We start from the raw sequence: 13,579 nt of genomic DNA on the forward strand, positions 1-13,579 counted from the left end.
CACTATGCAAACCTCTTGGAGTCCTCATTTTCTCGGTGTGATGTCTAATGACAGACCCATTTGCACAAGGAACCCTGACTTCTGAAGCTCTTAGCACTACCTCTGTGAGGGTTCCTGCCCTCCTCCTGCTTTCTGCCCAATACTGAACGGGAGGTGAGGAAATCAGCATCTGAGGGTTCACGGTGGCTCCTACAAGCATTAAATCAATTCTTCTTCTTTTAGCTCTTTTCTAGGCTGCCAGTTCTGAAGTCCCAGCTACCTCAAATTTCTAAATGTTAAGGAAATTAATCATTTACTTTCTTGTTGGGTTCCCTCAGTCAGGCTTAGGTTCCAGCTATCTCAGCCTGCTAAGTCAGTTTTCACCCATGCTTTCATTTTCAAGCTTCCTAAGACATGTCGTCATTACTCATGCGTTAGTTTTAGCTTCCTATATTAATGCCATTTTTATCCCTATAATCACTTTATTTCTTATTTTATGGGGTTTGAGGAGGAAGTACAGGTAAATACATAAGTTCAGTGGGTTACATTTGCCAGGACAGTCTGCTTTTAACAGGCCAAAAAAACAGATCTTTCCAGAACCATCACAGATGCTCCATTTGTAAATTGAAAGAGATTTTCTTCTAACACAAATTTTGTTCACAAAGACACTGTTTGATTCAAAGATTTCAAAGTCCTGCGAAATGTCCAAAAACAACTCACAGAAAATGAATCTGTTCTTTGATCATGTCAGCCAGGATACAGCAAACAAAAATTAGGAGCAGAGTACACTGAGAAACAGCACCTGTTTCATCAGACTTTGTACTGAAAGAAAACAGATGCATTTCTGAATTATTCCATATTTTTAATCAAAGTAATACAAGAATTGGGAGCATTTCTTAATTGATGACGCCATTTATAAGAGATGTAACTTCAGTTTTATTCCTCCCCTTCAAGACAGAAAACACCTGAGCATTTCCAAAGGCCATAGTAACAAGGTCTCAAGAATCTTATGTAAATTATTTAGCTTTTTCATGTACTAATTAACTTTTAGGATTCTCTATTATGATGCATTAGAATTGAAACTAGTCAGTGTTTCAGTATAGTTGTTATCTTCAACTTATGCAATCTTTTAATTAAGTAGTGTACCTTGGGGTAGTAGGGAGGGGGGTAGAGAGTTTACTGCTTATTAAGAAACAGAGTTTCTGTTTATTCTGATGGAAAATTTGTATAGATTCAGGGTAATGGTTGCACAGTCGATTAATGTCATTGATGTCAGTAAGTTGGACACTTGTAAAAAAGATGAATTGGTAAAAGTGTGATAGATATTAAAAAAAAAAGCTGCCAAGGCTGCTTATGTACAACTAAACACTTCACTGAATTTGGTTTCTCCATTTAGAGGTTTAAAGTCATGGTTTCGTGGGATATCCCAGTTAATTGACCTGCTGCTACTCAAAACCTGTCTGAATTGACATGGCAATTTATAGTACAACTAAAATAACAAAACGCCTTTCATAAAGGAAATTTTCAAATTAGCAGGAAAGAAATTGAAAAAAAAAAATTTGCACCTGTCATTGATTCCAATACCTAATATGAATCTACAACACAGATGTGTCAAGTATCATGACCTCAGGTTAAAGCCCCTGCTACCTAAGTATGTGTATTTAATTCATACATAAGGCCTCACACCCATTCTGAAGTAGTCAAACTATACAAACATATATGGTGAAAGTTAGTTTCCATTTATTTCTGTCCAGATTCTACTACTTATTCCATAGTTAATTACTCTGAAAGTATTGTGCATCCTTTTAAACTTATTGTACAGATTTACATATATGTGTACTTTTACAAACACAATTATGTTTGCATATATAGTCATACACACATGCTGTGAATAGGATGTTATGTGATTAGGACATTGTACACACACCTCATTATATATTTAGCCAAGCTGTATGGGATACCTTATGTTTCACTTCTAAATCAATACTTCTTCGCTCTTGCTGCTGCCACTAGCACCAGTTTTGCTGAATTTGGGAGCCATGAAATACTTCATGGAAGTATTTTTGAAAGAAAATTAAACAGAGCTAGAACGCTAGAAAATTCAAGAGATTCGAGATACACAAGATTGGATGCTGCTACCTATGAGTGGAAGCTGTTATTCGATAAACTTTTTATTTGCAAATAAGGAAGGTTTCACTGCCACAGAGACAATCCCAACTCATAGTGACGCCATAGGGTTTCCAAGACTGTAAATCTCTGTGGAAGCAGACTGCCACATCTTTCTCTCGTGGGGTGGCTGGTGGTTTTGAACTGCCAACCTTTCAGTTAGCAGCTACTTGCTTTATTCACTGCACCACCAGGGCTCCTTAACCAAACCTGTTGCCATCCAGTCATTTTGTGATTGACTTATGTCACTCAGCATAATGTCTTCTAGTCCCATCCATACGGTAGCATGTATCAAGACTTCATTTCTCCTACAGGCTGAGTAGTATTCTATTGTATGTATGTAGGACATTTAGTTTATCCATTTATCTGTTGATGGGCATTTTGGTTGTTTCCACCTTTTGGCGATTGTGAATAGTGCTGCAACAAACATTGGCGTATAAGTCGCTTTTTAAGTGTCTGCTTTCAAGTCTTTTCGGTATATACCTAGGAGTAGAACTGCTGGGTCATATGTTAGCTCTATTTTTAGTTTTTTGAGGAGTTTAATTTGTATATGATGTGAAGTTACCAACTTAAGAAAAAGAAAAAGAATAGCCAATTTTTCTAACACAGTTAATTGAATGTTGAATATGTTCCCTTAGTTTCTATTATCTCATTTATTGCATACTATCAATTTTTTATATTGATATAAATGCATGGGTATATACCTGAAATCTCAGTCTTAAACAAATTATGCACCATGACCATAAGAATACCCAATTAAGCTATATTAAAATTACTTATAGAAAGTATATATTTATACTTTTTTAAATTAAACATTTTACTTTAAAATATTTGCATATTTACATGTAGTTGTAAGAGAGAATACAGAGAGATCTTGCATACTATTTGCTCAGTTTCATTCAATTGTGGCATCTTTCAAAACTGTAGTTCAATATTACAAGAATACTGATATTGACATAATCAAGATACAGAATATTTCCCCCACCAAAAGGAAACTTGTGGCCCTGTGATAGCCATACCCACCTAACTTCCAATCACTTTCCCTATTTAACCTTAGGAAACCACTAACCTGTCCTCCATTTCTATAATTTTGTCATTTCCAGAAGATTATATAAATAGAATCATGTAGTATGAAGCCACTGGCTTTTTCAGTCAATATAATTTTCTAGAGATTCGTCTAGGTTAATGAGTTTATCAATAGTTCCTTTTTATTGTTGAGGACAGTACCATAGTATGGATGCATCACAGGTTATTTTACCTTTCACCTGTTGAAAGACATCTGAGAATTTTCATTTTTTTGGCTATTACCAATGAAGCCTCTATAGAGAGTCATATACAGTTTTTTTGTGTGAACACAAATCTTCGTTTCTCTAATATAAATTCCCGCTGTGCAATTACTGCACTTTCCTAATGGCTAATGCTGTTGAACATTTTTCAAGTGCTTTTCAGTCATCTACCCTGTAGGGTTTCCAAGGAGCCGCTAGTGGATTTGAACTGCCAGCCTTTTGGTTAGCAGCGTAACTCACTGTAGCTGTTAACCGCTGAGCCACCAGGGCTCCGTTGAGTAGAATCAACTCGATGGCAGCGGGTTTGGTTTGGTTTTGGTTTTTATCAGTAGTCTGTATATCTTCTTCAGGGAAATGTCTCATGTCTTTTGCCCATTTTCTACTTGGCATTTCTGTTATTTTACTACTGAGTTTTGAGAACTCTTTATAATCTAGACACTTGTCCTTTGTTGAGTATGTGGTTTGAAAATATTTTCTCCCACTCTGTAGCCTGTATTTTCATCTTGTTAACAGGGTCTTTTGTTAAGTAAAGTTTTTAATTTTGATGAAGTCCAGTTTATCAATTTCCTCTTCTATGGATCATTCTTTAGTTGTCAACTTCAAGAACTAACTCATTACATAGCCACAGATTCCAAAGGTTTTCTACATTTTATTCTAAAAGTTTTATATTTTTACATGTTTTACATTAATGTAATATCTCTGATTAGTTCTGAGTTGATTTTTGGAAAGGTGTAAGATTTAGGTTAAAAAAAAAAAAAGTGACCGGTGGCTGTCCACTTTCTCTAGAACCATTTGTTAAAAGACCGCTTTCCCTTCATTGAACTACTTTTGCACATTTATCAAATATCATTTGGGCATATTTGTGTATGTTTCTGCATATTTGATCTAAGTGTCTGTGCCTCCCCAATACCATGCATGCTTGATTACTGTAGCTATACAACAAGTCTTGAAATAGGTAAGAATGTTTTTCTCAGCATTTTATTATTCTTTTTCAAATTTCTTTGCACTATTGAAGTTCCTTGGATTTCCATTTCCATTTTACAATAATCTTGTCTTTAGCTACAAAATATCTTGCTGGAATTTTGATAGAAATTGTGTTAAATGTGTATATCAATTTGTGGAGAATTGAGACCTTTACTATGTTGAGTCTTCAGTCTATGGATATGCTGTGTTTCTTCATTTATTTAGAGTTTCTTTCATTTGTTTCATTAGTGTTACGTAGTTTTAGTATGAAAGTCCTGTACAGGTTTAGTTAGATTTCCATCTTTGTTTTTTGAGCAACCATAAATGGCTACATGCTCATTGCTAATATATATATAGTATTTGATGTTTATCTCGGACCTTGCAACATTGATGAACTCACTTATTGGTGTTAAGACTATTTTCTTTTTTTGTAGTTTTTTGGATTCTCTATATATACATTGCTGTCACCCAGATAGGGACAATTTTCTTTCTTTCTGATTTTTGTATCTTTTGTTTCCTTTTTGCCTTGTTGCACTAGACAGAACACTCAGCACTGTGATGAATACAAAAGGAGAGAACAGACATCCTGCCTTGCTCCCGATCTTAGAGGGAAAGTGTTCATTTTAATGTTAGCTGTATAAGCATGGAGCCCTGGTGGAAGAGTGGTCAGAACTGAGCTGCTAACCAAAAGGTCAGCAGTTTGAATCCGCCAGCCGCTCCTTGGAAACCCTATGGGGCAGTTCTACTCTGTCCTATAGGGTGGCTATGACAGCAAGATTTTTGTTTTGTATTAGCTGTAATATTTTTTGTAGTTATTCTTTTTACGTTGAGGAAGTTTCTCTCTATTCCTTTTTCCTGAGAATTAAAATGGGTATTAAATTTCTTCAAATGACTTTCTGTGTCAATGAGATAATCATGTGATTTTTGTTTGTTTGTTTTTTAGTATGTTAGAATAGTAGGTCACACTGGTTAATTTTTTGGATACCAAACCACCTTTGTACTCATTGGAATAAGTCCCTATTGGTCATGATATTTAACTTTTAAAAAAATATATTGCTGAACTTTATTTTCTAAAATTTTGTTAAAGATTTTTGTTCTTAATTTCATGAGATATATTGCTGTGTAGATTTCTTTTTTCATACTGTCTTTTTTCTGGTTTTGATATCAGTATAATACTGGCTTCATAAAATGCATTGTGAAGTGTTCTCTTCTAATGTCTGGAAAAGATTGTATAGAATTGATATTAATTCTTCTTTAACAACTGGCAGATTGCTCCCATGAAGCCATCTGGGACTGGAGATTTCTTTCTTTTGTGAATGTTTTAAAATTATGGATTCAATATTCTTACTAGTTATAGGTAGCCTGGGGGGGGCATGAAAATGGTTAATGCACTCGGCTGCTAACCAAAAGGTTGGCAGCTTGAATCCATCCAGAGGCACCTTGAAAGAAAGGGACCTACTTCTGAAAAATCAGCCATTAAAAACCCTATGGAACACAGTTCTGGTCTGACACACATGAGGTCTCCACAAGGCAGCTGGTTAGTTAAAAAAAAAAAAAAAATTTGCTGTTTAGTCAATTCTGACTCATAGCGGCCATATAGGATAGAGTAGGACTGTCCCCATAGGATTTCCAAGCCTGTCAATCTTTATGTAAGCAGACTGTCACATCTTTCTACCTCGGAGCGGCTGCTGGGTTCTGACGGTTGACCTCTTGGTTAGAAGCTGAGGGCTTAACCACTGTGCCACCAGGGCTCCTCGAGGAGTTATAAGGCTACTCGAATTATCTGTTTTACGTTGGGTGGTATTCCCTCATATTCCTTTTGATGTCTTTAAGGCATACAGTGATTATGAAGCTGCCTGTTTCATTTCTGATGTTGGTGATTTTTGTTTTCTCCATTTTTTTCTTTGGAAGTCTTGCTAGAATTGCATCCATTTTATTACCATTTTCAAGGGATCAGCTCTTTGCTTCACTGATTTTCTCTACTTTTGTGAATACAGTTTTGTTGGCTTCTGTTTGTATCATTATTATTTTCTTTTTTTCTGCCTTTTTTTTTTTTGGTTTATTTTTATTTTTATTTTTTTTCTAGGTTCTTAGAGGGATCTTAGATTTTGATTTGGGACTTCTTCTCTATTCCAGTGTGTGCATCTACTGCTATAACTTCCCACCCTGGCCCCACCACAGCTCCTTTGGCTATGCCTTACAAATTTGTATTTTTTAATTTTATTTTTATTCAGTTTACTGTATCCCCTCCCCCACCCCAGATTTCCTCTTTGACCCATGGATTATTTAGAACAGTGTGGTTTAGTTTCCAAGTGACCGGAGATTTTTCTGTTATCTCTCATTAGTAAATTCTAGTTTGATTCCCTTGTGGCTGGAGAACACATTCTGTAGGACTTAAACTCATTTCCGTATTTCGAAGTTCATTTATGGCTCAGGATATGGCCTATCTTGGTGTATATTCTGTGGGCACTTAAGCAGAGTGTACATTCTGCTGTGATTGGGTGGAATGTTACAGAAATGTCCATTAGATCCTGTTGGTTGATGGTGTTACTGGGTTCTTCTGTACCTCGATGATTTTTCTGTTTGGTTATTCCATCAATTGTTGAGAGAGTTGCGTTGAAGTCTCAAGCTGTAGTTTTAGGTTTGTCTATTTCTCCTTTCGATTCTATAGGTTTTTGCTTTACATACTTTGCAGTTCTTTTGTTTGGTGGACATATGTTGGGACCATGCTATATGTTCTTAGTGACTTAATCACTCAAGATTAACAGATGTGTTAGTTTTTTTCAGAAATCTGATGAAAATGAAATTCACTGCAGAGTAATACCATCTTGTTACTCTTGGAAGTAATAAATTTATTGAAAGAAAATTTGTTCATGTGAAATAGAAAAAATGTGAAAGCAGACACAATATTTTGAGATGAAAGGATTACTATTATTTATAAAACCGCTTTGCAAAAAAAAAAGGGTTTCCAATATCGGTAAGCAAGTAAGAGTAAACATTTTTATCTCATTCCTTCTACCTAAGTCTATTACCTGACAAAAGTAGAAACTATCCCCGATTTTTGGCACGCAAACTCAATATCGAATATTTCCTTTCTTTATGAGAAACCAAATGAACAAAAAAGGAAGTAACAAGAGAGATAAAGTATAAGGAATTCATTTTAAGCCTGAAGACTTAATATTAAGTCCATCATGATATGTTTTAAAACACATGACTGATGATATAAATATTTAAAACATTGGCCTGTTTTAAGCAGAGCATGGAACCCTGGTGGTATAATGGTTCAGAGCTTGGCTGCTAACAAAAGATAACAAACCAAAGCCAAACCAGTGCCATCGATTTGATTCCGACTTATAGCGACCCTATAGGACAGAGTAGAACTGCCCCACAGAGTTTCCAAGGAGCGCCTGGTGCAATCGAACTGCCAACCCTTTGGTTAGCAGCCGTAGCACTTAGCCACTACGCCACCACGGTTTCCAAAAACCCGTTGCCATCAATTCGATTCCGATTCATAGTGACCCTATAGGACAGAGTAGAACTGCCCCACAGGGTTTCCAAGGAGTTCCTGGTGGATTCGAACTGCTGACCCCTTGGTTACCAGCCATAGCACTTAACCACTACGCCACCAGGGTTTTATAGAGAGTTCAAATCCACCTTTTGCTCCTTGGAAACTATGAGGCAATTCTACTCTGTCCTATAGGGTTGCAATGAGTTAGAATTGACTTGACGGCAATTTTTTTTTTTTTTTTAAACAAAGCATATTCTCCTTGCCTTAAGAAAAATGATGTGAATTCTTACCTGATGTCCTGTTTTTCACAACTGAATTAGGAAAATCCTTATGATAGCTTTAAGATAATCATTCCATGTTAGAAGGTTTTTCAGATGTAACACAAATCATCGAAGTATGTAACTCTAAGGACCTACTTACTGAATTTGCACTTTTTTGATATTTCATGAACAGCCCAAGCTGAATTAGTTTCTGAGCTCAAAGGGCCAGAAATTAGTGATTATGTTTTGGTATTAATTATCGTTATGTTCTAGTATTCATTTTTAAATGCTGCACTGTCTTCTGAGAAATATAAAGTGAATAACTGAAATATAAATCAGATCTTTGCCAGGAATCAGGATAAAGCTTTTGATTGTTATCATTTTTTTTTATATATTACTGTGATTTATTTCTTCTGCTCTCTTTTTTTCAAAGTTTATCAATAAATTACTAGTTGTACCATGTTACAAAGGATGGAAATTGGACAGATAAGGTGAAAAATGGCTGCAGACCCAAAAGAAATATAAAACATAAATATACGTGAAAAATAATTTATGTAAAATGAAAATCACATAGATAAATATAAGCATTACTTCACTTATAAATATTTAAATGAGGTACGCATACATAAAAACATAATCACAATGTATGATTCAGCTGCCTTTCAATTTTACTTTAAGCCTCCTAACAACCTGGTTAATGACCTGGGTCTCTTGTTAAAAGAGCGTATATCCAGGAATTACTATGCAGTTCCTGAATCTGGGACTTTGGTCTGTGTTATTAACAAGAGTACACAATTATTCCTTGATCAGACATATTTGGGGAACGGTATATTAAAGGAACTTAAGTGGAACAATGATAGTACTTGCTTACAAATTTCAAAACTTTCACCAAAATAAATAAATAAAGTAACCCTAAACACACCATTTCACTGAAATCAGGAATTTAAGTCTATGACTCACCTTATTGAATAAAGAACATTTCCATTTTTGAAAATTCTTAGCAATTTGTTGTCTGTTGTAACTTCATGAAAGTTGGCGCCCTTTTCGTTGGCAAAGAACAGATCAGGTTTCCAAATGGAATCCAACATGGAAGGGTCTAGGTCTAAAGAATCATCAGGGTATTCACTATATGCAAGGCGAGGATCGTTCCATTTCTGACGAAGGAAGATATTTACTCTGTAATCCTATGATAAAAGAAAGAAAGAAACACCTGCTTTATAACATTTAGGATCTCATAAGTTATCCTTCGGGCTTTTCTGAATTATGAGGAAATTTGCTGACATTGTGGTGAATTCTCCATATTCCACAATCATCACTCACTTCCACCTACAAGAGCCACTGTAGCTCTAAGACACTGCCCATGTCTTCAGTAATCTATATAGTTCAAAAAAAAAAAAAAGTGCCTATATTTTACTGTTCCATTCAAATTTTACTCTCTTGGTTTCCCAGAATAAAATATTGGATTGCTGTTAGGCACATATAATAAAATATTTTCACCTTTGAGTTTATTTTCTAGTATCATTTCTTTTAGTAGATCGGCAGTAGCATCCAGGGATGCATTTAGTGAAATTTTCTTGTAATCTTTCTGTGCCATAAAAACGACATATATATTTCTTCACAATGAAAACCCATTTTCTTATAGCTAATATAGCATGTGAGTTCTATGAAATAGATGATTTGGGAAAAATAAAGGGCGATTTTAGAATAACAAAGAACATTATTGCCAACCATCCATAAAGAAAGTTTGGCTAGTGGTATTTCCCAGTTAAGTATTTCTTATTCAATTTTAAAAACAAAGGAGCCAATGATTTCAACCAAACTTTTGTTCACAATTTTTGGATTAATGATACAATGACAAAGATTGATAACCAGGTGCATGTACGTTTGTGTGTACAGAGTATATGAATATAAGCACTATATATGACTTTATACATATACTTTTCCCCTTAGATTTTTGAAATCAACAAATAAAATACTTAGAGTTCATTATAAGCAGGAGTAAAGTTAAAAAAATTTTAAGAAAGAATTATTTCCATGAAAAATAGTCAAGGCTGGAGATATTCAGAGAAACTGAACACCTATATTTATTGACTTTTTTATTCTTTCACTACCAACTTACAAGTTGTCAGAATATGGTAAACAAGCAATCACGAAGAATGATTTTCTAATAGCAGGCCAGGTGTACTGCTTATCTCACAGGTAGGTCAAATTTATAGTTTGTAAAGAATGTTACAAATCTATATAGACCCTTTGGCCAATATTTCTGCAGTGAGACCACTGTCTTCTAGCTGTAACTGAAGTTATATATCAGGTAATATATTTTTTTCTGCTTGCTAGGTACCCCATGGAAACCCTGGTGGCACAGTGGTTAAGTGCCACAGCTACTAACCAATAAAAGGTCGGCAGTTCGAATCCACCAGGCGCTCCTTGTAAACTCTGTGGGGCAGTTCTACTCTGTCCTATAGGGCTGCTATGAGTCAGAATCGACACGACGGCAAGAGGTTTGTTTTTTTGTTTTTCTTTTTTTGGTTTTTAGGTGCCCCATGTATCTCCAAAAGTGACAATGGAGTCGCAGAGTTCACCTCAGCTTTTTTATCATAAAGCTAAGGATAATGTGGAAATCTCACCAGCCACAAAGGTCTGCAGAAATTTTAAGCAGGAATGTGGAACAAGCTTCTACCAGCCATGGACAGGTCATCCTCTCTTAGCCTAGAGTTCAGAGGACCATGAAGCACACCATGAACTCATGGTGGTTGGGTCCAATTTCCTTTGCCCTTCTGCTCTGCGTGCCTCAGCCCTAACTACCACTAAAGGAATTTCAGAAACTACCACGAAAGGAATTGCACTGGACAAACGTCAACCTCCCTTGGCCTTATCTGCAGGCATAGGCTGAAGCAAGACAAGTTACAACAATACCAGCCAGGAAAGTTAACTGATTGATGATTTCCATTCAAAGTAATTATATATATATGTATAATATGTATGTGTATGTATGTGTACATATATATATATCCATCCATACATATGTGCTGCTCAGTTCTGTGGCATCCCCACGATCTGTGGCAGATCAGATAGGATTTTCACCGGCTGATTTTGTGAAGTAGCTCTCCAGGCCTTTCTTCCTAGTCCATCTTAACCTGGAAGTGCCACTGGAACCCATTCAGTATCATATCAACGCACAAGCCTGCACTGACAGATGGGTGGTGGGTGCACATGAAGTACATTGGCTGGGAGTTGAACCCGGGTCTCCTGCATGGCAGGAGAGAATTTTACCACCAAACAACCACTCCACTCTCAAGCTTATTATTTCATTAATTAGAGATAATTCATTATATCATGAATTCTATGTATTAGCTTTTCTAGTTTCAGCATTGACATACTTTTACATTTTTTATCTTTATCACATATATAAATATACACACAGACATACACACGTTTGTGTGTGTGTGTGTAAAACCCTCATCTATCATAGTAAATATTTGCTCATACTGACATGGCACCTTTTGTCAGATGCTGTAAGGCACATTATGGATTATTCCTACTACTCTTATAGCAAATTTATAAGGTAGGTGCTGTGATTTGCCTAGTTTTACAGATGTGGCACCTGGGGCAAAGTTAAGTTTTGTAGCTTCAACAAGATTACAGCTTTCAAGTAGCAGAGCTCTAATTCAGAACCCGAGGTTCTGGCTTCAGACCTTCAGCCTCCAGGATATACTGCCAAATCAGAGGCACAAATTAAACTCTCCGCGTCATCATACCACCACCACTATCCATTAACCAGTGATTGGTCCCTCCAGAAGATAAGTCCAAAGTAAGCAAGACAAAGTCTTGCCGTCCTTGCTTTTAAGGAACATTACGGCTGTACTTTCTCCAAGATAAATTTGTTCATTCCTCTGGCAATCCATAGTATCTTCAATATTTAATATTCTTCGCCAACACCACAATTCAAATGTGTCAATTCTTCTTCAGTCTTCCTTTTTCATTGTCTAGCTTTCATATGCATATGAGGTGTTTTAAAAGGTCTTGGCTTGGATCAGGTGCATGTTAGTGCACCTTATTAATTAGAGAGATGTTTTTGTTTTTAACACTTTAAAGAGGTCATTTGCAGCAGATTTTCCCAATGCAATATGTCCCTCTATTTCCTGATTTCTGTTTCCATGGGCATTGTCTGTCCAAGAAAAATGAAATCCTTGACAACTTCAGTTTCTTGGCCCTTTATCATGACGTTGTTTATTGGTCCAGTGGTAAGGATTTTTGTTTTCTTTATGTTCAGGTGTATAAGCCATATTGAAGGCAGTAGTCTTTTACCTTCAGCAGTAAGTGTTTCAAATGATCCCACTTTTGCAAGCAAGGTTGTGTCATCTGCATATCTCAGGTTGTTAATGAGCCTTCCTCCAGTCTCGATGCCTCATTCTTCTACATATAGTTCATCTTCTCAAATTATTTCCTCAGCATATAGATTGAATAAGGTAGGTGAAAGAATATAACCCTGCTGTACAAATTTTCCTATTTTAAGCCACCCTGTATGTATCCCGTTGTTCTGTTTAAGAACTACCGTTTGATCCATGTACAGGCTCTGCATGAGCACAATAAAGTGTTCTGGAATTCTCATTCTTTGCAATGTTATCCATAATTTATTATGATCCACGCAGCCAAATGCCTTTGCATGGTTGATAAAACACAGGTAAACGTCTTTCTGGTATTCTCTCCTTTCAGCCAAAATCTGTCTGACATCAGCAATGATATCCCTCATTTCACATCCTCTTCTGAACCTGGCTTGAACTTCAGGCAGTTCCCTGTTGATGTAATATTGCAGCCATTTTTTAATTTTCATCAGCAAAATTTTGCTAACATGTGATGTTAATGATATTTTGATAATTTATGTATTCTGTTTGATCACCTTTCCTTAATACGGAAAAAATTTTATTGTATGTATTTTACAGAAATAAAATTACAAAAAATGAATCAATGTTTATACTTTCAAATTTTCTTAAATTCATTCAAAACATGTTCTTGAGCACATACTGTCAGCCTGAATTTAGTTTAGTGCTGGTGATATGAAATCGAAAGACAATCCCCTCAGTAAAATTGCTCGTTGTATTGTGGAGGATATATTACAGACACATGACCATCTTTCCATGTTATAACAGTTATGTTGGAAGCGTACGCCACATTCTCTGGAAACACAGGAAGGAGTAGCTAAGAAAGATCAAAGATGAAAGGTCAGGAAGACTCCCTGAGGAATGCATAACAGATCTTGGTCTTCAAAATGAAAATATATTAGCCAGACAAACATTGGGGACATATCATAATTTATGCTGTAAATATTTTGACACAAAATCCGCTAATCATTGTGTCTTTGTATGATTAGTACCTAAATTTTTCTATATTTTAGTGATTAGTTCATTATGTATTTT

General features: G+C 35.8%; 1 protein-coding gene across 2 annotated transcripts in view; it reads right to left on the bottom strand.

Annotated features, from left to right (window-relative positions):
- The window catches only part of GLRA3 (glycine receptor alpha 3), a 233,730-nt gene that overhangs the window by 115,978 nt on the left and 104,173 nt on the right, over positions 1-13,579 (bottom strand). For both annotated transcript variants that reach the window (XM_049864199.1, XM_049864200.1), the window contains exon 4: positions 9,123-9,346. In XM_049864199.1, coding sequence (XP_049720156.1) covers positions 9,123-9,346 — 224 coding nt within the window. The remainder of the gene's footprint in view (positions 1-9,122; positions 9,347-13,579) is intronic.

The sequence above is a fragment of the Elephas maximus genome, chromosome 21 (assembly GCF_024166365.1).
Source record: "Elephas maximus indicus isolate mEleMax1 chromosome 21, mEleMax1 primary haplotype, whole genome shotgun sequence".
In the NCBI taxonomy this organism is placed as follows: domain Eukaryota; kingdom Metazoa; phylum Chordata; class Mammalia; order Proboscidea; family Elephantidae; genus Elephas; species Elephas maximus.